The 25,360-nt window shown below is 35.1% G+C and overlaps 2 protein-coding genes across 2 annotated transcripts; one reads left to right on the top strand and one right to left on the bottom strand.

The window, feature by feature from the left end:
- The first annotated feature begins 16,414 nt into the window (after positions 1 to 16,414).
- On the top strand, positions 16,415 to 19,339 carry LOC113357019 (E3 ubiquitin-protein ligase RGLG2-like). The gene is made up of 10 exons (XM_026600273.1): positions 16,415 to 16,478; positions 16,577 to 16,679; positions 16,954 to 17,029; positions 17,124 to 17,264; positions 17,356 to 17,469; positions 17,580 to 17,677; positions 17,817 to 17,896; positions 17,990 to 18,092; positions 18,202 to 18,323; positions 18,438 to 19,339. The coding sequence occupies exons 2-10, from the start codon at positions 16,653 to 16,655 to the stop codon at positions 18,955 to 18,957; spliced, it is 1,281 nt and encodes a 426-aa protein (XP_026456058.1). The 5' UTR covers positions 16,415 to 16,478; positions 16,577 to 16,652; the 3' UTR covers positions 18,958 to 19,339.
- A 296-nt stretch (positions 19,340 to 19,635) lies between these two features.
- On the bottom strand, positions 19,636 to 22,285 carry LOC113361532 (protein PIN-LIKES 7-like). The gene is made up of 10 exons (XM_026604753.1): positions 22,004 to 22,285; positions 21,779 to 21,858; positions 21,451 to 21,575; positions 21,242 to 21,366; positions 20,875 to 21,096; positions 20,635 to 20,760; positions 20,436 to 20,536; positions 20,291 to 20,343; positions 19,985 to 20,170; positions 19,636 to 19,870 (listed from the first exon to the last, which is right to left on the bottom strand). The coding sequence occupies exons 1-10, from the start codon at positions 22,136 to 22,138 to the stop codon at positions 19,746 to 19,748; spliced, it is 1,278 nt and encodes a 425-aa protein (XP_026460538.1). The 5' UTR covers positions 22,139 to 22,285; the 3' UTR covers positions 19,636 to 19,745.
- Between the last annotated feature and the right edge of the window lie 3,075 nt (positions 22,286 to 25,360).

The following is a 25,360-nucleotide window of genomic DNA, read 5'->3' as shown; positions in this document are numbered from 1 at the left end:
GCCGTTCCACACACTGGAGTCTATAATCAAGGAGTCCAGGTTGTAATACAAGGAGCCTAAGAATAAACTACCTATCGGAAGTTGCTCACCTTGAGCCATCTTAATAGCAAAGGGAATCACAAAAGGCTTCAACAAGTTTCCACTGTCTTCAAAAACGTCCCTGGACAACCATAAACATAAGAAAGCAGCAATGGGTAACATACCGCCGATGGGTTTATCAGAAACCTCGTCTTTGGGCCACCAGTGTATCAACCAGGAAGCATATCATCCTTTACTACCAGCCTTATTCACTTTCTCCATTGCAGCTGTCAAGACATGAGAAACGACGGTCTCCTCATCTGAAAGATCCCTTGGAAGATTTCCCGTGATTGGGAGATGCATCAGAGCCGCCATGTCTTCCAAGGTAATGGTAAACTTTACCCATCTACATATGAAAGTGTGAGTGGGAATGCACCAGCGAGCAAACAGAGCCACAATACCACTTGCGTCATGATAAATGAACAACTCTACAGAAGCTTGAATAGCTCTCGTCACCTGCACCTGGTCGAGCATAGTCCTCACATGAGGAAAACCCAACATATGCCTCGCCCAGCCGGAAAATTTCTCCAAAGGTCGTCGAGAAAGATTAAACTCTATGATTTATGAGGTGAAGATCCCTCGTTCAAGACAAAATCGAATCACTGTCTTAGGAGTCACCAATTTCTTCTGAGTAACAGTTCTGGGATTTATCAAAAGACGATACACTGGGGATTTCAAATGTTGCTCAGCTCCTGGAATATCTTTTTCAAAGAATGCATCATCTATGTTCGGGACATTCTTAATCCCAGGGATTTCGTCTTCGTCTCCCCCAACGGAAGTTTCATCCATGCATGTCTCATCTCTGGAGATACCATCATCAACGCACATCTCTTCCCTCGAGGCGTCGTCAGCTTGGGAATTGGTCATCTTTGCTGAGTAGCTGAAAATTCTACTTCAGTATGCCGTCCAGATATAAATCAAGGAAATACAAGCAAAAATGGTAACTCTAACTCTTACCTTTTACACTAAATGTGTAGTAATGCTAGAGTTAACACCTCAAAATCGTTCGTCTCTTCGAAAACTGCAAAAACGAACGAAACTTTATTTAATTTCCGAAACTGATTTTCATGAAATCACGGACACAATTTTCATAATGTGAACATTCACACAACTGACCTATGAAGTTTATAGCAATAAAATGTTTCATCATAAATATATTGTGTATCTTCGAAGGTTCCTCAAAACACACGTTTTGATTTTTTTCAAAACAACAATTAATGCAACTTGCATACATAAATTCTCAAGGATTTTTATCTAATGAAAACAAATTCATGCAAATAAAATATACCATCATATTTTGCACAATATATGTCACGGCTGCATATAAAAAAAACTATTTTTCCTTCGTATCGTCGTTATTTGTCTTTAAAACGAAGGTTTATTTCAAAATATTGTGAAATCTCACATCTCATACATATGATAAAGTTTTTTATTTACATGAAATCTCATAAGCAAAAATTTATCACTGGACACAAGTTCATCATATGAATTTTCCTTCGAGTCGTCGTAATTTGTCTTTAAAACGAAGGATTATTTCGATTTCGTGAAAATTTACTCCTTTTATGATAAAACCGTGGCACACATGAAATCTCATACACTAAGTTTTATCACTGGACCTAGTTTCATATACTCAAAAAAAAATCTCTCCTAGATCAGGGATTATAGTTAGTTTTCAAAACTAACGATCGAACGAACATACGTTTTCAAAAACGAGGGTTTTCATAAAACTCATACCAATATATACACACATGTATATGGTTTCATCATGATCAAAACATGAACAACTCATGAAAGTCACAACATCAGCAAACATCAAAAAAAAAACGCACGCACCTGGTCGGCCGGAAGTTGGCCGGCGGCAACGGCGACTGGCGGCGACGATCAGGTGGCGGCGGAACTTCAAGCTGCTGGCGTGAAGGAGGAGAGGTGATGGAGAGCTGGACGTGAAAAATTAAAAAAAAAAAGAGGATTAATTCCTTTTATACAATTTTTTATTTCCAAAACCTAATTTTCCAAGGATTTCCTTATTGGGCCGGCCCGCAAATCCTAAACGACCAAGGTTCCATCGTCCAAACCAACGGTTCACACCAATTTATGCTCATCAAATGATGCTCTAATCATGACACTGAAGCCTTCATCAAGTCATGGTTTACTCATATTCTCGAAATTCGGTAATGTCCTAACTTACGACTAAGTTCAATTACTTGTATAATTTATGGCCGGAAAATCACCATTTAATGCTGACTGAGGAACATGGCTTTCCTCAGTAAGCAGGGGACTTAATGTAGATGGTGGATTTTCAACAAGGGATAAAATCGTAAACTCGTGATTATACGAGCCTCTGATCCATCAATCAGACATGAGTATCGAGGCACGAGTCTCTCATGAATTATCAACGGAGAGTACTTTCTCTCAGAGTACATGTAGATATGTAGTCTCACGGCCGGACAACGACATATCTCATGAATACTGAACACTTTCAGTGATTATTTTCTATATAGTATCACGAGATGGACGGCTCCTAGACAGCTTGCTCTGCTAGTATAGAGAGATAACGTCTTCAGGAACAAACAACGAGTTTACCCTGACTATATAAAGGATATGACTTACCGACAAGCTCATATAGGGATAATTAATTCTCCTAGACAGCTTGCTCTGCTAGTATAGAGCCACAAAGTTAATTATTCCTAATTAAGATTAATTCTGCCGTGACATTCACTACTGAATTCCCAGTATAATATATTATTGCTCCTATTCCATGGTCGAATCCACAACTGGTCCCATGGAATGACAATAAACAATTGTTCTGATTCTATGATCGAATCCACGGCTTGATCTCATAGAATAACAATAACTATATTATCTCATTACTCCGATTTCATGATCGAATCCACAACTGGTCTCATAAATGGTAATAGATAAAACTTAATTACTCCGATTCTATGGTCGAATCTACGATCCCATGGAATGGTAATGCTCACTTTATTATTATGAATTCGTAGTCAAATCCTCAGCTGATCCTATGAATTAATAATAAACATCTTATTACTCAGTTTTGTGAATTATTCTCCACTGAATTCCACAATTAGTAATAAATAATCAACAACCGGGCGTCTGAGATACCTCTAAGTAAGCCCCGATTTATATGGTGAAAGTGTATTCAATGACGATGCACTAACAGTCACCGCACGAACGAGTATTTCAAAATACGACGAAACGATTAACCTATTGCAAAATAGGAAGAAAAATAATGAATAATCAAAATATTGACCAAGGTACCAAGGGGTTGGACTCACTGACTGGAAGACCGCGCCATGACCTATCCCACGCCAGTTTTATATTTTATCATATTTTTATTATTTTCCTTCATCTGATGAAAATCCTTTCATTTGAACAAATCTCCTTTGTCTCAAGGAAACTCCTCGACTTCATGATGTTTCTATAAACCCATGAAAATAATATAAAATTAAGGAAAAATAGTGTGGGGCATGACCATTGGCCAACCGGCCATGCCTTGGTCCCAGCCGGCCCCACACCTTATGGTTCCTCATTATTTTATTATTATTATTATTATTTCTCTGATTTCATGAAAAAACTCCTTGATTTCATGGTATTTTGCAAAAATTAGGAAATAAATAATATAAAATTACTTTATTTTATTATTATTTATTTTATTTTCCTTGAATTTATCAAATTCTTTGATTTCATGGTATTTCCCTCAAATTAGGAAAAATTCCCTCAAATCATGACAAATACATTAAAAAATATATAAAATTATGAAAACTTGTGGGACCGGGTCCTAGCCGGTCGGCCATGCCTCCCACGGCCCCACACACCCTTTTTTTATAATTTTAATATTTTTCCTTCCTTAAACTCATGAAAACTCCTTCACTTCAGGGAAACTCCATAAATTCATCAAAACTCTTTAAAACCATGATATTTTCATAAAATCATGAAAAATATTATAAAATTAAAGGAAAGGCACCACGGGACCGTTGTCACGACTGGACGACCATACCTTGATTTCACGGTCCCAAGCCTCCTCATTCCTTTATTTTATAATTATTCTCCATCATCTCATGGTGTTTTCCTCAGTTTCAGCGAAACCCTAATTTTGGCATATTTTCTCGAATGGACGTTCAACTGCACGTCAGAAAATATCAAAATTCTCAGAACTGAGACATGGACGTCTTGGGGACACGATCATGTTATCTTGATCGACCAAGATTGGCTCTTTGGCTTACAGAAGCCGGTCGCATCGATTTTCACAGTTTTGACCTAATTTGCACAATTGCACGTATTAGGTCCAAAACTCTTCCAAACACTTTGGATTTTCATGAAGTGATCGTCATTTGATCCCGTGACCACCTAGGTCCGGTTTCATGACTCCTTGGTCGGTCCCTCACTTCTTCATAATTAATTAGGTTTTTTCACCTAAGGCTCAGACGAGCATTTTTGAATAAATGATTAAACCAGCATTTGATCATCTCTTCACCAACTCTTCAGGAGTTCTTTGTATTTGCTCACGTGAGAATATGGACACTACATGGTTGATCCACGGTCCCATGTAGTCGCTCCCTCCTTCGTTCCATGGTTAAAATTCTGACGAACCATGAATTGATCATCAATTGATCAAATTAGGGTTTCTGAATCCAAGGATCATCATTTCAGATTCCAACCTTAATAATTTTACGACGACCTAATGGTCATTAATTTTATTAATTATGCTCAGTTCAACGACCAGTATTCTAGTTAATATTTTTGGTACGCTGCCAATAATCCATCGGATGAGCAACACATGCTCAGACGAACAAATATTCAACAATTCATCACATGAGCAACACTTACTCAGATGATAAATATTTTCTCAAACCAAGGAATATTGGTTCAACAATCAATATTCAACGATCCATCGAATGAGCAATACTTGCTCACTTCATCGTAAGAACTATACCTCTGTCTCATGACATGTTCAACTCATGAGTTTCAGAACATCGTGTTCAACTCAGCAACTACATGGACTCATCGTCCCATCAAACCACGAAGTCATCAATTGACTAACATACCACGAGACGTCAGTCGTGTCACTTTGGGGGATATCACTTAGGGTTTTGGTCTGGCGATCTACGGCATGAGTGTTCAAACACACGATGGAATGTGAGAAAGTCATGCAATCAGTTGAAGGAATTCACGAGGTAGTGGGTGGAAAATCGACCAAGTCTCCACACGTTGAGCAACTGGTTTCAAACACGATCTCCACTTCCCCACTCCTTGATTCCATCAACTGTCACACTTCATGGGGTCATGGTGTCTAAAATTCCAGCAATATAAATAAGTCTCTAAATCATGATTGAATCATCAACATCAATAGTATCATCAATCTCACGTCTCATCGACAACACGAGATCATCAACTCATCAATTGAGCAATTTCAGTCATTCAGAGCTTATCATATTCAAAATTCACACACCCACAATCTTTGATTACCATTGATTCCACACATTTCCCAGCTTTCTTTCTACAGATCAACCCATCCTCTCTTGTGACCGAATTCACTCTGGAACGGTCATTGTCTTGATTTAGGCCGGAGTACTACAGATTGATCTCTCGAATCTAAAGCACCCCATTTGCAGCGGTGCATCTGTATGAGGTTTAACATTTCGCTCGGTTCGAGGAGTCTCCTCCGTACGGCCGTCTTCTCAATTCCTTAAAAACCAGCAAATCGTTTTTCCCCATCTACAACCAGGTTAAGTTTATTATGCTTAAAGAGGCTTGAGACAAGGAGACATATTGTATCCATATTTGTTTATTCTTTTCATGAGGCGTTATCTAGAGGTGTTATCTAAGTTTGGTTGAAGCTGAAAATGCTAATCTTATTCATGTGTTTAAGGCTAACAAACTGTCCTTTTGTGTCTCACTTGTGCTTTGCTGATGGCTGCCTAATTTTTATTAAGGATAGAACTAGATATGCTAGGAATTTGGTCTCTTTAATAGACCAGTTTAGTAAATTCTCTGGACAAGCAGTGAACTTTGAGAAATATACTATTACCTTTTAGTGTTAAGGTTCCTAACAATGTCAAAAATGAAATCTCAAATATCCTCAGGATTAAGAGAATGTCACTAAATGAGAAGTATTTAGGGGTCCCTCTCCTATTACATAAAAGGAAAATAGAATCTTTCAGTCACTTGCTAGATAACACAAAAGGTAGACTAGCTAACTGGAAACCTATTTATCTAGCACCTCTAGGAAGAACTGTGGTGAATTAATCTGTCCTAGGTAGCTTAGCAAGTCATCACCTTGCAATCTTTCCAATGCAAAAAAAGCTAGCTGATAAAATGGTGCAGATGAGATTCTGGTGGGGGAATAAGATAATGAAAAAGGGTATTACCTTAAAGGGTGCAAAGACATTGCACTACCTAAAGAATTAGGTGGCTTAAATATTAGGAGAACTGATATTCTCAACATGGCTCTTTTAACCAAATTAGCTTGGAGATTGATAGAAAATCCCGATGATAAATGAGCTTGCATTTTTAGAGGTAAATACTTTGTTAATTCAAATCCTTTAACTGAAAGCGTGCCTAAACAGGGTTCTTGGATATGGAATGGAATTTGCACATGTTTGAAGTTTGTTAAGCAGTTTTATATTTGAGAGATTGGAGATGGGAAATCTGTGCATATTTGGATGAAAAGTTGGATTCCAAATATGCATAAACCCCTATCTTCCAATTTTCATTCTTGAAATATGGTATATGTCAGTCAGTTAATTGATCATGGTTTGAAATGCTGGAATATGAACACTATAACAACTCTTTCTGATAGGGATAATGTTGATAGAATTAGAAATATCAGGATTCCCTTCTCTAAGGAAGATAGACTAAGATGGGAACCTAGCAATAATGGTACCTTTATTGTTAAATCAGCTTATAGAGTAATCTTGCAAGAAAACCTTATTGCCAACCCTAGTAGGAATAATATGTCCATAAACTGGAAAGCTTTTTACAGACATAAATTACCACCTATGATACAAGATTTTATGTGGAAATTCGTACATGATTTCTTATCAACAAGATATAGATTAGCCACATTTACAGTTCATCAGAACAATATTTGTCCCCTGTGTGAACAAGACGTAGAATGTCCTCAACATCTATTTATGGACTGCATTTGTAGCGCCCCCAAAGCTAGCAGCTGACTAATCCAAGAGATTAACTAAATAAAGAGGCACTAAGAATCTAAATCATTTACTTAAACATTCAATTAAGAAATCTGCTACAAAACTTAACCCGAAAACTATCCCCACTCTGAAATATATATACAAGAACTTCTCTCAAATGATACATATTCAATAATGAGTTGATTTATAAATAGAATACAAACACAAAATAACATAGCAAAAGCTAACTAATTAAAATAACTAATTCTTCGAAGCTTTCATCGCTATCAATAACCTCAATTCAAACAGTCTCCAACTCATTCAGCTTATTCCAATCACAACAATTTCACTAACTTCCATTCCAATTACATACTCAATCCTATAAACTCAAATCTGCACATCAACAACACCATCTTTCCTCCTTCAGATATTCATACATACCCGCAACTCTCAATACCATTCATCATTCAAACATATCAACACAATTTCAGTTACCATAATTTCAAAGTTAACATCTTGATATTCTCAATCACAGTTTCATTCTATAATTAACCACCAATGTCTAACTATAACTTCCATCACTTGCACCTTCAACTGAGACTATACGATCAGTCTTAGCAAACTCCACTTCTATCTCTTAACATAACTACTCAACACAGTTAACCACTATTTTCTAACTCCACCTGCAACAATCAGTTCAACAACAACTCCATTTCCATACTAACACATACCCATATCTAGTAACTCAATTACAAACACAACTAACTCCAACTCTTTTCATCTTCATAAATCAACATACTATAAACTTCAGTATCATCATATAATCATCAACATTTATAACTTATAAACTTAATCATTGAAATTAATCACTATACTAAGTTACTGAGAGAGCAATTACCTCAAATACAAACTTAGAAGTTCTCTTCTTCCTTTAATTATTCACCATCAGTATCATCTTTTCCATCTGTATCCCAGACTCATGAACCCCAAATCCCAAATTCATTAAGAACCCCAAGTTCTAATTCAATTTCCCAAGTCAGAACTTCTCTATTTCGAATCCGAATAACAACCTAATTCTTCATATCAACAGAACCCATCTCTAATCTGTTTCTTAAAACCTCAATTTCATCTTCTAATTCCTCTTCCAAAATTATCCTGAAACCCTAATTCAAATCTCTCCATTGATTCTCCACTGAATCAACTTCAAATATACAATTAAACACCAACCCAGTTGTTCTTTATCCTTATACAACACTATTTCATCATCAATTCCACACAAATCCCAACTTCAGAAACCCTAATCTCTAATTCACTTCCTCCTTCGAGTCTGAATCATCAACAGACACCATCACCATCACCATCACCACCAACTACTGCATAACCTTCTACACCTCCTATCGATCACAAATCTTCCATTTGATTCTCGAAATCGACAGAGAAGGAAGAACAGGAGAAGACGAGAAAAAGAAGAAGAAGAAGAATTAAGAGAAATAAGAAAGAAAATAAGAGTTTATCTTCTCGGTAAGATTGGGGATAAGGCCGACCCAATTTGCTGAGACACCCACTCGCTTCGACACGTGCATCCACCAGGGTAATATCCAAAATTACTATTTTACCCTCTGATTTTTTTTTGATAAATCTTCTTCACTCAGGGTCCGAGTGACGCGTGCGAGTAGTCTATTCTGCGTAACTTTTCGAGATCTATCTAACGATACTAGTTTCGTATGTAATTCGTTGTTAGATTAATTTCTATTAATTAACGTTCGTGTTAAACTAATCGAGTTATTATCGGCTAATTCGTCACTTGACTAGTTTAATAACGTTGACGATCTTGAGGGACCTTACATTCTCCCCACCTTGTATCATCCTCGTCCTCGAAAATCGAACCACCCTTCTAATCTTCAAAAACTCCCCACCTTATAGAGATAAAACTATCTCTCGACTCAGCGCAAAACAACATGATAATAAAACACAAACCTATATGGCTTTCTACAACTTAAATTTGTGGCTCTATGTTCAAAATACTAATTTCCATTTCATTAAGTTATTGGTTCTAATTACGAGAGAAGATATTATATAATAAAGTTTCTAAGTAAAATTTGGGATCTATCAGTCCACTAATAGAAGCAAGCTCTCCTTTTACGAATGGTAATCCATGCATGTAGTTGCCCTGTCTAGGCTGATCAGACCTGACAATGCTTTCCTACGGCCAAAAGACCACACAAACATATCGAAATTATAAACCTCACTATTCCCCAGTGCTGGATTAATTAAGTATTAATTTATTAAAATTAGTTAGTCTTTAACTTCTATTTTAACTGGTATAATTATGATAAATTTAGTTCGTAAAATATATAAATAGTTCACATCATTTTAAACAATTTAGTTAACAAAATTTATTTTATTTTATCTTTATTTATTATAATATTTATTTTATCAATATAAGTAATCCCAATTCGATTTTACGTCAATTTGTAATATTTGATCATTTTAACTTTACTGTAATATCATATATAAATTTTCCCAAATATTATTATTATAAATTTCCTACTAATTTAATTACTCAAATACTTTTATCAACTGTGTTATTATTCTCATTATTCTTAAGTTGATAGTCTGGTTGGTACACTAACCCTTAATCCTCTAAATATAATTCTACACTCATGAAAAGATTGATATAACAGATTTTTATATATTCATCTCGAATCCGTATACTATATCTTTTTAAAGATTGGCGTTGGTAATTTAATATGATTTAAATTTTTAGTCTGCATAAAATTGTAACATATCCTAATAGTCTTTAGATTTGCTATTAATTTAAAGTATCCTATTAATATACGAATTTATTTTATATTAATTCTAATATTTCACTAAGCATCAGAATTCTATTATTACTACTTCATGTATATTCGTTCCATTTTAAAAATTTACTGGATCATTTGTTAGACTAAGGATAATTTCGGTACATGATTATTAACAAGTTGAGTCTTTTTATTTTATACATTATATCCACATTATTTTTATGTCTAACGCCTAATAATATTATATTAACTATCTAGTTTAATCGCAAAACATATATCACTAATTTTTAATTAATTTAATTCTTTAATAATCATTATTAATCATTGTTAGATCTTTAATAACTATTTAATCATAATTATTATTTCTATATCTTTAATGAAATTTTAGTTAAGCTAAGTTCAATACGATACTAAATAATAAATGCTAATCATACTTTATTAACATTATTACTACTCTTATAGATTATAAGTACTTTTATAATATTTTTATTATTAACAGTGATGGTTGAACTATTATTCTAACTACTCTTACAAATATTATTAAGTCCTAACAATACTATTAACATTTACGTCAAGGTACCCAGTAAACTTCTATGTGACTTTCAAGATCTAACAAAAATGCTAGTCTCACGATTTTACTAATATTGGATTGTGTACGTGTTCATGCTTTAGACTAATTATTCTCTAAATATTTATTAGCTAAAGTTATTGGTGCACCCTGCAATTTTTACTTCATAAACAGATACACACAAAACAAGAAACAAGCAGTCATCATGCTGAACAAATTAATCAATCAAGCAATTCAAAAAATATTTTAGTTCTTGATTGTTTTTAGTGATTAAGATTTATCTCACAACCCAACCCAGTTCTAAATTAATCTATTTCACTAATTGGCACTGGCTATTCCTATCTTTTCCCATATAAGATCTAATAGTGAGCTCGGATACCAACGCTGTAGCGCCCCCAAAGCTAGCAGCTGACTAATCCAAGAGATTAACTAAATAAAGAGGCACTAAGAATCTAAATCATTTACTTAAACATTCAATTAAGAAATCCGCTACAAAACTTAACCCAAAAACTATCCCCACTCTGATATATATATACAAGAACTTCTCTCAAATGATACATATTCAATAATGAGTTAATTTACAAATAGAATACAAACACAAAATAACATAGCGGAAGCTAACTAATTAAAATAACTAATTCTTCGAAGCTTTCATCGCTATCAATAACCTCAATTCAAACAGTCTCCAACTCATCCAGCTTATTCCAATCACAACAATTTCACTAACTTCCATTCCAATTACATACTCAATCCTACAAACTCAACTCTGCACAACAACAACACCATCTTTCCTCCTTCAGATATTCATACATACCTGCAACTCTCAATACCATTCATCATTCAAACATATCAACACAATTTCAATTACCATAATTCCAAAGTTAACATCTTGATATTCTCAATCACAGTTTCATTATATAATTAAACCACCACCAATGTATAACTATAACTTCCATCACTTGCACCTTCAACTGAGACTATACGATCAGTCTTAGCAAACTCCACTTCTATCTCTTAACATAACTACTCAACACAGTTAACCACTATTTTCCAACTCCACCTGCAACAATCAGTTCAACAGCAACTCCATTTCCATACTAACACATACCCATATCTAGTAACTAAATTACAAACACAACTAACTCCAACTCTTTTCATCTTCATAAATCAACATACTATAAACTTCAGTATCATCATATAATCATCAACATTTATAACTTATAAACTTAATCATTGAAATTAATCACTATACTAAGTTACTGAGAGAGAAATTACCTCAAATACAAACTTAGAAGTTCTCTTCCTCCTTTAATTATTCACCATCAGTATCATCTTTTCCATCTGTATACCAGACTCATGAACCCCAAATCCCAAATTCATTAAGAACCCCAAGTTCTAATTCAATTTCCCAAATCAGAACTTCTCTAATTCGAATCCGAATAACAACCTAATTCTTCATATCAACAGAACCCATCTCTAATCTGTTTCTTAAAACCTCAATTTCATCTTCTAATTCCTCTTCAAAAATTCTCCTGAAACCCTAATTTAAATATCTACAATGATTCTCCACTGAATCAACTTCAAATCTCCAATTAAATGACTAGAAACGATATTTACTTGTTCAATCACAGTATCAAAAATCTATTAGACAAATTCAACATCATTGGTCACCTCCATCTTCGGATGTGATCAAAATTAACTTTGATGCCTCTTATATAGACAATAAAAATATGTCTGGATGGGGTCTAATATGTAGAAGTTTTACAGGTGACTGCGATGGACTGTGAGGAGGTGCATCTACTGGAATAGATCCGGAACAAGTAAAATCTCGAGCACTTTTGGAAGGTGACTGCCTGAATGTGATTGAAGCTCTAAATGGGAAGCATACAACTGCGAAATGGACTTCATGTAACTTAATTAAAGATGCATTGGATATTTTAAGCTCTTTCAATTTCTGATCATGCACTTATGTGCATAGAGATGCAAATCATTTAGGAGACAACTTAGCTAAATTTGCAAGATCTCATTTTGTTTTGTTTTCAATGGTTACACTCTACTCCTCACTAGGTATCTTCCCTAATCCAGCATGATAAAACATTCATGTAATTTTCATTTATTAAAAATAAAGTTGTGTTAGAATGCTGTGAGTTTGTCATGCTTAAGCCTGGTGTAATCCACTTCCAAAAATGGACAAAAACTTCAACCCTAATACTCAAAGGAATGTTCTTACTCAGATTTGTGCAAGATATTATGAGTTGTTTAAAATATTTGAGGGTTCGGACTTGGTTGTGCCATCGAAACTCCATTGTTGGTTGATGATGCAACATCTAAATATAAATTAGGACACTTTAATCGCATCCTTATCGAAGTTAATTTTTTAAAATGCCTCCCTGAGAGAATCTTAGTTGAACAAGATAGTGATGTAATTATCACACATGTGATGCATGAGAAAGTCTTCTCCTTTTGCACTTTTTGCAAAACCATGAGACACTATATATGAGATTGCAATGGAAAGCCTGCAGGACAACAACAACCCAAAAAAGTGGGGTTGTAGTATGTACCAAAGGTGACTGATAATGCAAAGCCAAGTAAGAAAGCTAAGTTACTTATCCAAGCAAATAAAAATAGGAGGATATTGAAAAATAGTATGATTAATGCTGCTGCTACAGATGATTCCGCGACTATAAAAAACATGATATTGGTGAGTGCAGTGTCGCTCATGTGACTAAAGTTTTACTATTTTGGAAACCACAGTCGAGTCTACTACCAATACTTTAATAAGCTCAGCTATAGATGAAGTTCTTGATGAAATCCCAAGAGTTGATAGTTCCCATGCATAAGTTTCTACGCATAACATGGATATGACTATAAAATATATGTCTGGTGAGGATTCTGCCACTGTAGGTAATAGATCTTTGAATAAGATTTTTTAGTTAGATCTTTCTGAGGAGGAAAACGAGGTTTATGTGCAAGATTCAGACAATCGATCCCCTCTGCAAGGTTAGCCATGCATAGTTGCATACTAGTATGAATACTAATCGATTTGAAGTGTTATCCATGGATATGGATAAAGAATATGATGATTATCCAGCGTTTCCGTCTTTCCCGATATGGCAGAATATGGTGGTAGAGGATACTTCAGAAAAAACAATATCATGTTCCTTCTCTAGATGGGTTTTAACCTGTTTTGCATGGTTTTAAGAAGAGAAGTTTAAAGAAAAAATAGAGGATATATCTAAAAGCTCATGCACCAGATCTCCGAATCAAACACTTGAGGTGAGCTTATAAATGTGATATCTTTTTTCTTATTTGTTTTATAAAATTGTTTTCTTTTCCTTTCTTTCTTTTTCCTAGCATTTTTAAGGGCCACTCAAAAGAAATTAGGGCCACCTTTTTATTCCCATCCATTGAAGGGCGTTAAGGGGTGTCTTAAAAATAGAAAATTGTCTACATTTTCCTCCACCTTTATACTAAATATAAACCTATATCCTTTATTTTCATAATCATATCATTCCTCTGCTTCTTTTCTTTTCTACCCATTGAATTTTTTTTTCATCATTTTAATTTTGATTGAAAACAAAGATCGTCGATCAAACAAATGTTATGATTGATTATTTAAAATTAAAACCCAAAATTCATTGACCTTAAAGATGAAACTTAGAACATCGAAAAAAAAAAAGGAGTTCAACAAACAAAACCAATTGATGATAGTAGTTGTGATTCAAAATTAGGATTTGAATCAAAATTTTGATTCGAAAATTTTCTTGGATTTATAGTAGCAGAAACATAATCGGTAGGTAACAATCTATTTTTCCTACCGATTATCGTTGATGTTCTTGGATTTACACTAGCAAAAACATAATCGTCGATAATAATCTACTTTACCTACCGATTATGGTTGATATTTTTCGTTTCTTAAGAACATCAAACATAATTGGTAGGTAAATTGATTGTTATCTACCGACTATTCTTGATTCAAAAAATTCAATTTCTCTGTACTAAAAGTTACGCACAATCGGTAAATAATGAACACCATTAAGTACCGATTGTGAAAGTAGAAAATTTTGAAATTTTATTAAGTTTTGAAAATCTGAATTTGGGGCCATGAACACAATCGGTAGATAATAAGCATCACTTATTAACACAGTTTACTACCGATTATGGTAGTACTAATATTCGAAAATTGAGTATATTCGGAGGTTAAGGTAACAGACTTTACTACCGATTATGGTATTACCAAAGTTCGAAAATTTTAGGATTTTGGCAAAATCACATTTTGGGGTCAATATACATTCGGAAGTTAAATTTACTACCGATTATGGTAGTGCTAAAATTCGAAAATTGAGTATATTCGGAGGTTAAAGTAACACACTTTACTACCGATTATGGTAGTACCAAAGTTCGAAAATTTTAGGATTTTGGAAAAATCACCTTTTTGGGGCCAATATACGTTCGGAAGTTAAATTTACTACCGATTATGATAGTGCTAAAATTCTAAAATTGAGTATCGGAGGTTAAAATAACACACTTTACTACCGATTATGGTAGTACCAAAGTTCAAAATTTTTAGGATTTTGGCAAAATCACATTTTGGGGCCAATATACATTCAGAAGTTAAATTTACTACCGATTATGGTAGTGCTAAAATTCGAAAATTGAGTATAGGTTAAAGTAACACACTTTACTACCGATTATGGTCGTACCAAAGTTCGAAATTTTTAGGATTTTGGCAAAATCTCATTTTTGGGCCAATATACATTCGGAAGTTAAATTTACTACCGACTATGGTAGTGCTAAAATTTGAAAATTGAGTATATTCGGAGGTTAAAGTAACACACTTTACTACCGATTATGGTCATACCAAAGTTCGAAAACTTTAGGATCTTGGGAAAATCTCAATTTGGGGCCAATATACATTCGGAAGTTAATTTACTACCGATTATGGTAGTACCAAAATTTGAAAATTGAGTACATTAGGAGGTTAAAGTAACACACTTTACTACCGATTGTGGAAGGACAATTTTGCCATTACGAAATACGCGAGATAAGGGCTAGTTTCAATTTACATTTGGGTGATCCTATTTTGTCTTATCGTTGGGCCGTAATTCCTTTTGGTGGCCCCCAAAAATGCTAGGTTCTTTTTGTTGGAGGTTATGACTTTCCATCCCCTCATTACGTTCTTTTTCTTTTGCCTCTTTAGAAGTTTGTCTACAAAAAACAAAAGAGAGAAAAAAAAAAGCCTAGAGGAGATATGAAGTCTCATCCATATCAGGTATTTTGGTAAAAGAAACATAATCTTCAGTGGTCTAGAAACCAAACTAAGAAGCTGGTCACTATAGGGCTGCAAAGTATTCATAACTTGATGGCAATTGATGGGGTGAGATAACTTTGCAAGAGTTTTAACATTATTGTTGATTTAGTTCTACCATGACATGTGGTATGTTCCAATTTGGAACTCGGAGGAGAAAAAAAAGAGGAAGATTGAAACGTGTACCAACCAAGAGTGATTAACTGGGCTCTTACTATGAGGGGCCCGAAACGATGGGAATCCGTGCTTGGGTCTGAACTCATCAGATACATGCAAATGTGCGATGCTTCATTTCCCTTTTAACTTCAGTCTTCTAGTAAACAGAAAAAAATAAAAATAAAATCATTCGATCTTGTCGACATTTCTCACTTTTCCTCACAGAAGTTGAAAGGATTGTTTGTTTTTACCATCACCAACAACAACAGTAGCGTCTGAACAGGTAAATAGAAAGGTAGTCACTTACTCTTTCTCTCAATACTAATTTTGACCGTCTGTTGTTCTTAATACCCTAATTTGAATGATATTAGGATATGTCTTGAGTTACATGGATTTTTGATATTTGAGATTTTGTAGGTGTTGTTGGTTCTGTCGTTTAGTTCCTAGTATTAAGTAGTGGTGTATATCAAGTTCTACTGAAAAGTTTGAGTTGCTGAATTTCTCTTTGTAGATTGCTATTGCCGGATAAAAGTGTGGAGGCGGTAAGGTGTAGACAGTCTTCAATTAGGCCTAACAAACATTTGAACATGACTAAGTATAAATCTTTGGAACAGGTAAATAGTTTTGTATCATTCGTTTATTAGTTACCTTTGCGGTTGAATGCAATTAGATGATGCATTTGTTGTTTGGAATATCGCTTGAGGGTAACCCCTTCTCTGGCATAAAATATTACAAGCATGAAGAATCATTCCATATTTGTCATGTTATTTTTCGCTGTAGAGTACGTTCAATATCAAGGCAACTATCTGTATCCCTGTTGCATGGATTGAGTTATCTTTTTGTTACCAGATTAGAATTGATGACCGACACGATTTGTTCTTTGCCTAGGTTGCTGAACTTCTTGCACCTGATCTGGCGACTTCCAGTCTCATTGTTGGAATTGATTTCTCAATTAGCAACACATGTGCATGTTCTAAGCCACTTAGAATCGTGTAACTTCTTACTTCTGATTTTGCTACATTCCAGCTTTCGGACTAAAATTTGGTTTGAAAATTTAGGCCATCATTCCTTAAACGGAAGGAGCCTGCATCAAATTGGAGATGCTCAAAATCCCTATGAACAAGTTCTCCGGCTTACTGAAAAAACCTTGGCTCCTTGTATGAAGGATAAGCTAGTTCACTGCTTTGGATTTGGAGATGGTAAGTTCTGTGTGATATTACATTTTAGTCTCTCACTCCGTATTCTAAGATGCATTTGAATGTTCAAACTCCTCTTATTTATTTTGTGTAGCATCTACACAAGATCAAGACGTCTTCAGCTTTCGTGAAGACAAGTTACCATGTAATGGACTTTTAGAAGTATTAACAAGATATAGAGCCATTGCATCGAATCTGAAACTGGCAGGTTGCAATTATCCCCTCCACTTATTCTATTTTTTTGCATTTATATTATGTACTTAGTTAAATTTTGACTGCAGGTTTATACTCGGAGCTCACTTTTCTTCCTTTTGGCAGGACCAACATCATATGTTGCAATCGTAGAAATGGCCATGGCTATTGTTGGTAAAAGTGGCGGCAAACATCATGTTTTGTTGATAATTGGCGATTCGCAGGTAAATCTAGATTTAATCTACTTCTTATGCGAGGATAGCTAATTAAATTGCATGTAGTTATCTAGTCCAGCACCCTATTTTAAATTTTATAATGTGCACTAGCTAGTTTCTTATCATCACATCCCATTTGGGATCACAGGTTACAAGGTATTCCGGTACTGATTCCGACAAACTAGGCTGGTTTGAGCAAAAGACTGTCGATGCAATTGCTCAAGCAAGGTTATCTTTTACTGTGTTGTATTAATCTTTGGACTATGTTTAGTACCTCTTCTTGCTTTGGTCTTGTTTTATTTGTAGACTTCATCCTTGCAGGGAGTATTCGTTGTCAATTATTTTAGTTGGGGATGAACCACCACCATCCATGATGTTCAGTTTTCGTCAGATTAGCTCTCTTCGTGCTTATGATAATTTCAAGGTCAGCGAATACAATTAATTACATGTTGATTTACTGTTCTCTATTTGTAGTTCATTTGATCGAACGTAGTATTTCTGGTAAAAGTTATGCTGTCTTTCTGTCTTTTCAGTTTGTGAATTTTACAGGAATTATGTCAAAAGATGTTCATTTGTCCAGAAAAGAGATTGAGTTCGCTCTTGCAGCTTTCATGGAAATCTCCAAGCATAAAAACACTTGCAAACGGAAATTGGGGTGATTATAATTTATTTTACTTTTTATTTTTGATGAAGGGTGTTCTGAATTCAAACTTCGTTTTTAGCGTTTATCTTTTTATTAAACACTAGAAAATATATATGTTGACTGCAGCTTTTTGTACAAGGAAGTAGGCTCAGAAAGAGTTCCTCTTCTTCCACCTGTTCACAATTCAGCTCCCATTCTCTCAAAATCTTTCTTTTCAGATATACTACGTAGAGAAAATACGATACATGATGAGAGTGGTCCCTGGTTTGATCGATTAGAACATGAAAGTCCAATGATTGGCGGTTATACAGGTGTAATTCACATTGGCAATTTTCCAGTGCCGTCAAGTTTTGAAGCACTTTATAAGAAGATTTGGTTAAAGCATGGGCATCTAGCAACCCGCAATATCATCAAAACATCAACCCTGACCTTAGCGACTATAGTCGCAGAATTATTGAAGTCTATCGCTGCCATGGAAAGTGTGAAGAGGGACAAACTATCTGCTTCTCTTCTTGGCAAGTGGGATAGGCAGATTGAAGATACTGAAGCGCTTCAATTTAACGTGCAATGGCTTAGGAGGCATTTTGAAATGGTTAAGAAGAGCTGGGAGGCTGCGTCATTGTTGAGGAACTCTCAGTTAACTTGAGAGAAGGAAAAGGCTGCTGCTTTAGAAAAAAGGTCAGCTGCATATGCAAAACGTGATGCTCTCAAGGCACAACTTTTAGAGGTAGAGAAGGAAGTGGAGCAAGCGACATCCGAAATAAATCAGCATGAAAGAGCTATTTTAGAAGATGCCATGACAAGAGAGCGATATGCTTTCTTTCTTCGAAAGTCTTTCCTAGAGGATGCCTTATAATTAATCTTCAAAGTTGGTTGTTTTACCTTAACAATACCTATCCTTAAATAGGAGTAGTACTTCAGAACATTCATCTTCTGGTCCGCTTTTGTTCATGAGGGGCTTATGCATTTAACTGACTTTAATCTCTATTTTGTGCATGTTCCAATATCAACTTTTACTTGAGGTGTAATTGCTTTTGGTGGACTATGAAGAATACATCCCTAATTGATGCTGAAGCTAGTAAAATGAAGGTATTTCAGTTTGTGAATAATAAATTTTTTTAGAGGCCGGTTATACAATACAATACTAACACAAAAGAATAGCTTGTCTAGACCAAAATAACCCATGAGCCATGATCATATTTTTACAGGGCATGGGTTGTTGCATTACCAAGTTAAATAAAAAATAAAGATACATATATATATATATATATATATATATATATATATATATATATATATATATATATATATATATATAGGAATTCAGTAAGCAACTCTTCTCATTTAGCGGCAATGAAGGACATTTCCGTACAGAGGATTGATGATAATATTTGTAGCTTGAGTATGTCAAAATTCGGTAAGTTCTGAAGCATTTCAAGATAGGATGTACATGTAAAGAGTAGACCAAAGGGTGATGGCGAGAGAAGCAACCAAGTATGTCCATAGAAACAGAACTGAACACTCTTCTTGACCCACATCAAACAGTTGCGTCATTGTACCTACATTGATTGTCATCGTCAAATAAAGGTAAGGTGCAAGCGCAAACGTACATTCTGGATTAGTATGAGAGGGATGTGTGCACAGTATGAACAATAAAAGAAAATGCTTCATACCGATATTCATGGCTGGTGGTATACTCCACTGTAACAGCAATACATAGCTGAACAATGGGTCAGCTGGTAACAGACCAATGTTCCCTGCTGCTTTTACTAGACATATACCAATAACAGGAAGGATCATAAATCGCACGACAATGACTGAAATAATCACCATTGGCTTTAATCTTGCAGATCGTAAACCTGTTTAGGTAAAACATTAAAAATAAATAGTTTAGAAGAACATAATTCTGGCTTGAGTTTCCACTACCATATGGTCTTAAAGAGCGGTAAATAAATTTTTGTTTTGTTTTTTGAGTTTACCTTTTGTCAGGTTTCCTCCCAGTATAAGTGTAATACAAGGTATTGTCCCGTTCCTTCACAAACAATAAGAAAGTAATTGTGCATCAAATGGAACCATTAACATTCAAAGATACTCAAATTAGTCAAAATGAAAAATGAGGCATACCCTAGTAGTTGGACAGAATCTTGAATCACTCTCAGTGGAGCACCCTCGCCGATTATGAGATTTTTGAGCCAAGGTGTTGCTCCAAACAGGAATCCCAAAATCTGACAGACAGATTTCATGTTTCCAGTTAAGTTTCCACAAGACAAAAGGATTACTATTTGCACACAAAAATGTAGTTGAAAATCTCATGCCGACTTACTGAACCGACAGTTGGAGGAGCAAATAGTTCCTCAATAATTAGGTGAAGAATTCCTACTGCTTTGTCCCAGGATGACTGTTTTACAGTTACGTCACCAACTTTCCCTGGCGATGTTTGTGTTACAATCTGAAATAGGAACCATTTGAAAAACAGCACTATAATTAACAAAACTAATCCTTATGGTGCACCTATTATTAGCAAGAATTTACTGCAAAAGAACTGAATCAGAGGAGGGCTTACAGCAAGGACTTCGTTTTGTTCGTTGTAAAGTTCTGTAGATGACACAACTACAGACAATTGATCTTCATGTGCTCCTGTAAGAAGCCTAGATTCCGCATTGGCATCATTGTCATTGTTGGGTATCCTTGGAACTGTTTCTTTAGCTAATTGCATTGCTTTGTATGCCATGCTTGAGGTTCGTATAAGATAATAAGTGTGAGTCCAAATGAATAAACCTCCAACCTGAATCATTATCCACCCAAAGCTAGTAAATGGAAGGCGAAACGTAAACTATGAATATGGTTGGGATACAGCATTAGTTTGAGCCAACAATAATAGATTCCCTAGGTACTGTTGGCAAAAGCCTACTGCTATACAATTTACTTACCGACATGGAGAATGATGCATATGCAAGTCCAATGCTGCTGCAGTAACTACCAGTGTGGCCAAATGGACTTCCTTTCTCAAGACAGATTGCGGGGACTACTATGTACATAAGGTTTCCCAAGTTTCCTGTTAAAAATATGAAAGAATTAGCAACGGAATGGCACTTATTAAACTTAGTAAGTAATTGTAAGTGAATGAATGAATGATCACCTGCTGAACATGAACCAATAATAAGGCCTTCGAGATAAGGTTCAGGTTTCAATAGTTTAACAACTATCCATCCAAATATGCCACCAATTAAAAATGATATCGCAATGTTAACTGGCATAAACCACCTTGATCAATAAAACCAAAATATATGAGTTTTAAATAACCAGCCTTCATAGGCGTTAAATGTCAACGAATGATTTACTTGAAACATTCAATCCACAGGTCACAAGTAATTTTTGGTTTTGCTCACCCACCAATGATCTCTATAACTTTCGTAAAATATAGATAATTGGAACAAGATATAAGTGATTGTGTAGGCCGATCTTACCAGGAAATGATGTCTTCAAATGTTACAGTCTTAGCAAGACTCGCAAACATGAGAGATGGAGTGAAAATTACGAACACAATCTGCATAATTTGTCATGAAATTCATCAGCCATTGATCAAGCTATAATATATAGTTGTTTTGATCAATCACTTAGTTTGTAACATGTGTGTGATCAACGGATCATCCATAAGTTCATCGATTTTTAGTTCTGAATATAGATACTACCTTGTTCATTTGACGACGAGCATCAGCAGGAAGAAGATTCCAGTAGCTTGTAGCCATGAAAGCACCCAGAATACTGATGATGAGGACCTCTAACACAGGCATGGTTGCAACCTCTAATAGTGTAAAAAATGCCATCTCTCCTTTCTTTTCTGAATTATTATGCCTCAAACTCTCAAATGCTAAGAAGAAGAAGATGAAGAATTTGGATTCGATCTTTTGATTTTTCTAGCTAGTTTTCTCCTTAGATTGTTTCTTCTTAGCTACTATTACCTTTTCAAAATTTATAGGAGTTGTCGAGTTTGAGTGTGAGAAAATAAGAATAACTGTCTCTAGTGATCTAATCAATCGATTAATTAATGTGACTAGATATGTATATTCAACTCTTAAACAACACTTAATTAATCACAAATGATAATCCAGTTGAAAAACAGGCCCCAGTTGATAAATTTGAGCGAGTCTAAACAAGTAAAGATGTCCCTATATGAAGTCCAAAATGCTGGCATTATTACAAGTTAAAAACTCCCACTGGCATGCTTTGTTTTCTCTCAGATCAATTGCAGTCAAAACAAAAGTAGAAAACTATAAGTAATGATTGAAGACGCACTTTCCTTTTAGGTCCGAGAGGAATACTATATATCAATGCACTAATCTGAGTTTTGGATTCTAGCAAGGAAGGCAAAATGCACCCAGGTGCTCGTTTTCTTGTCCTACAGAGTAGATATTTTATAAAATAAACGGTTAATCAAAATCATTGCTTTTCTGGCATAGAAATCTACTCTATAATGTAGATTTTTATTTTTAATATTAATAGAACAGTTTTAGTAGGCGTTAATGTTGAGGGGGTATTTGCCATTTGGAGTCTCATGCACATTAAATTGGCTTTTGGTTGCAGTATGGAGTCCCTTTTTACTGGATTCTGACTAACAAGTGGGAATGTTTTGTAATGCACCGGCATATCCCTTGTTATCACATTGGCACAAATTTAAAAAATACATGCTCATAGAACTAGTCCTAATGCCACGCGCAGCTACAGTATGACTACTTCCAAGTTCATCTTAATCGAAGAAGAGTCATTCAGATTTGTCAAAACGGCTTGCTAATTGTTTGGCTCAAAAGAATTTCCCGCCCCAAAGCTGAGACTGTCTGCATCAGCATTATCCTTCGTATATCATAGATATCGTTACACTTACGCGAAACACTGTTTGACTCGGTAGCACGGCCAGGGCGTAATCTTGCTAATTGTTGTCGCCGAAGATTGGAAGTGTGAAAGTACGGATACTCTTTCATATGGGTTTGTCTTGTATGAAAAATCAACAAACGAAACGAATAAGTAATCAGTATAGAAATATGATAATAACTCGACACATTTTCAACTGGATTTGTTCTATGACGATTATTGATACACTTTTGATTTCTTGTTGAGGCGACCGAACCACCGGTACTTTGGTGCATATCATTTTTCTAACTTTCAATGGGAATCCGGCCATTACGTAGGACAAACAAATGCCAACATATTCCGACGGACAATCACTCAAATGGTAGCACCCGCGCTAATAATGAATGCCTTCTTTTATAAATTGTGGAATCCGGTTCACAAAATATGTGAAGTCGACACTAACAAGATTTAATTTATGAGTTTTGAGCATGTCTATCTTCAATAGCCAATTCATATGTCCTTTATGTTGTGCCAAAACGTGCAGAAACGTTAAAACTTCATTGCTACAATGGTACTATAATATTTCCAAGAACACAATCATTCACGCACAAGAAACACAAAATTGGTTAAAAAGATCAAAATCAACAATTTCTGGGTGAAATGGACAGTTAGATTTTGATACTGTTTAAATGGACAAAAATGTAAAAATAGGCAGGATGTAACCAGTTTCATCGTTCCCATTTTCAAATATTTTTTCTTATTTTTAATTTACACAGGATGTATCCAGTTTCATCCTTGCTATTTTTTAAATTTAAGCTAGGATGAAACCAGTTTCATCCTTACTATTTTTTTTTGGCCATTTCACCCAAACTATTTTTTACTCGTCCATTTGAACCGTGATTTAAAAATATTTGGACAAATGACCCATTTTTCGCACAAGAAAAATAAGTATTTAACGAGGTTGAATACTCAGGAAGGAATAAACAATTTTATATATCACCATATTGGAGGGAGCAATATACAAAGTCTATAGATGAGAAAAAGAGAATTCTGTTGTGTTTCTACTAGGTTCTCTCTCTATATGGCTATTTATACATATCAGTAGGACTAGACATATTCCTTAACAAGGATTATTTTTCCTACAAGTATATGGTTTTCTAACTTAATTTAAGAAACAAACCTCTTAAGTTGCTATACTTAGGATAGAAGCAATGGTTTCCTAAATCAATAGATTTCCTAATCTAATCCTTCTCTGTCCAACCTACCAAAAATTCTCCACCTTGGATCATGCAATCATGCATGAAATGGTCTTGTTAGAAGACCTCCACCATTTTCCTAAGAACCCCTATCCCCAGAGGATCTCTTACCAAACTGGAAGAATGTGGGTCAATTTCGAGCAATGCCTAAAGTTGACCCCAGACACAACTTTAGTCAACATAACAGCTGGATTTTCTTTGGTATCGATCTTCACAAGTAGAATGTCTTTTTCTTCAACAATTTCTCTGACAAAGTGAAATCGCACGTCTATATGTTTAATTCTAGCATGATGCACTTGATTTTTAGCCAAGTAAATTGCACTAAGACTATCACAATGTACATGTAGTTGGTCTTACACAACTTCTAAATTATCTAGCATACCCTGTAAACATATAGCTTCTTTAAATGCCTTTGTCACTGCCATATACTTGCTTCAGTAGTTGACAGAGCCACAGTAGACTGCAATATTGATCTACAACTAACCGGTGCCCCTTCTATGGTAAATACATACCCTGTAGTTGAACGTTTCTTGTCCAAATCACCAGCATAGTCAAAATTTACATACCTAGTACACAACTGATTGTTACTTTCATCCTTCACAAACTCCAAGCCAACATCAACTGTGCTATAAAGATACTTCAGAATCCATTTCACAGCTTGCCAATGTCCTTTACCAGGACAATGCATATAACGGCTAACCATACTAATGGCGTGTGAAATGTCCGGCCTTGTACATACCATTGCATAAATCAAGCTACCAACATCTCACCATATGGTACTTGGGACATATACCTTCCCTCTTCTTCAGTTGTAGGAGACATACGAGCATTCAACTTAAATGAGGAGCAAGGGGAGTACTTACATATTTATTTCTTTCACAGACACCAAACTTCTGTAACACTTTCTTCAAATATGCCTTCTGAGACAAACAAACTTTATCCTTC

This window comes from Papaver somniferum, chromosome 3 (genome assembly GCF_003573695.1).
Source record: "Papaver somniferum cultivar HN1 chromosome 3, ASM357369v1, whole genome shotgun sequence".
Taxonomy (NCBI): domain Eukaryota; kingdom Viridiplantae; phylum Streptophyta; class Magnoliopsida; order Ranunculales; family Papaveraceae; genus Papaver; species Papaver somniferum.
Note: the sequence above shows the minus strand (reverse complement) of the source record. Positions and strands in the feature narration are given on the sequence as shown.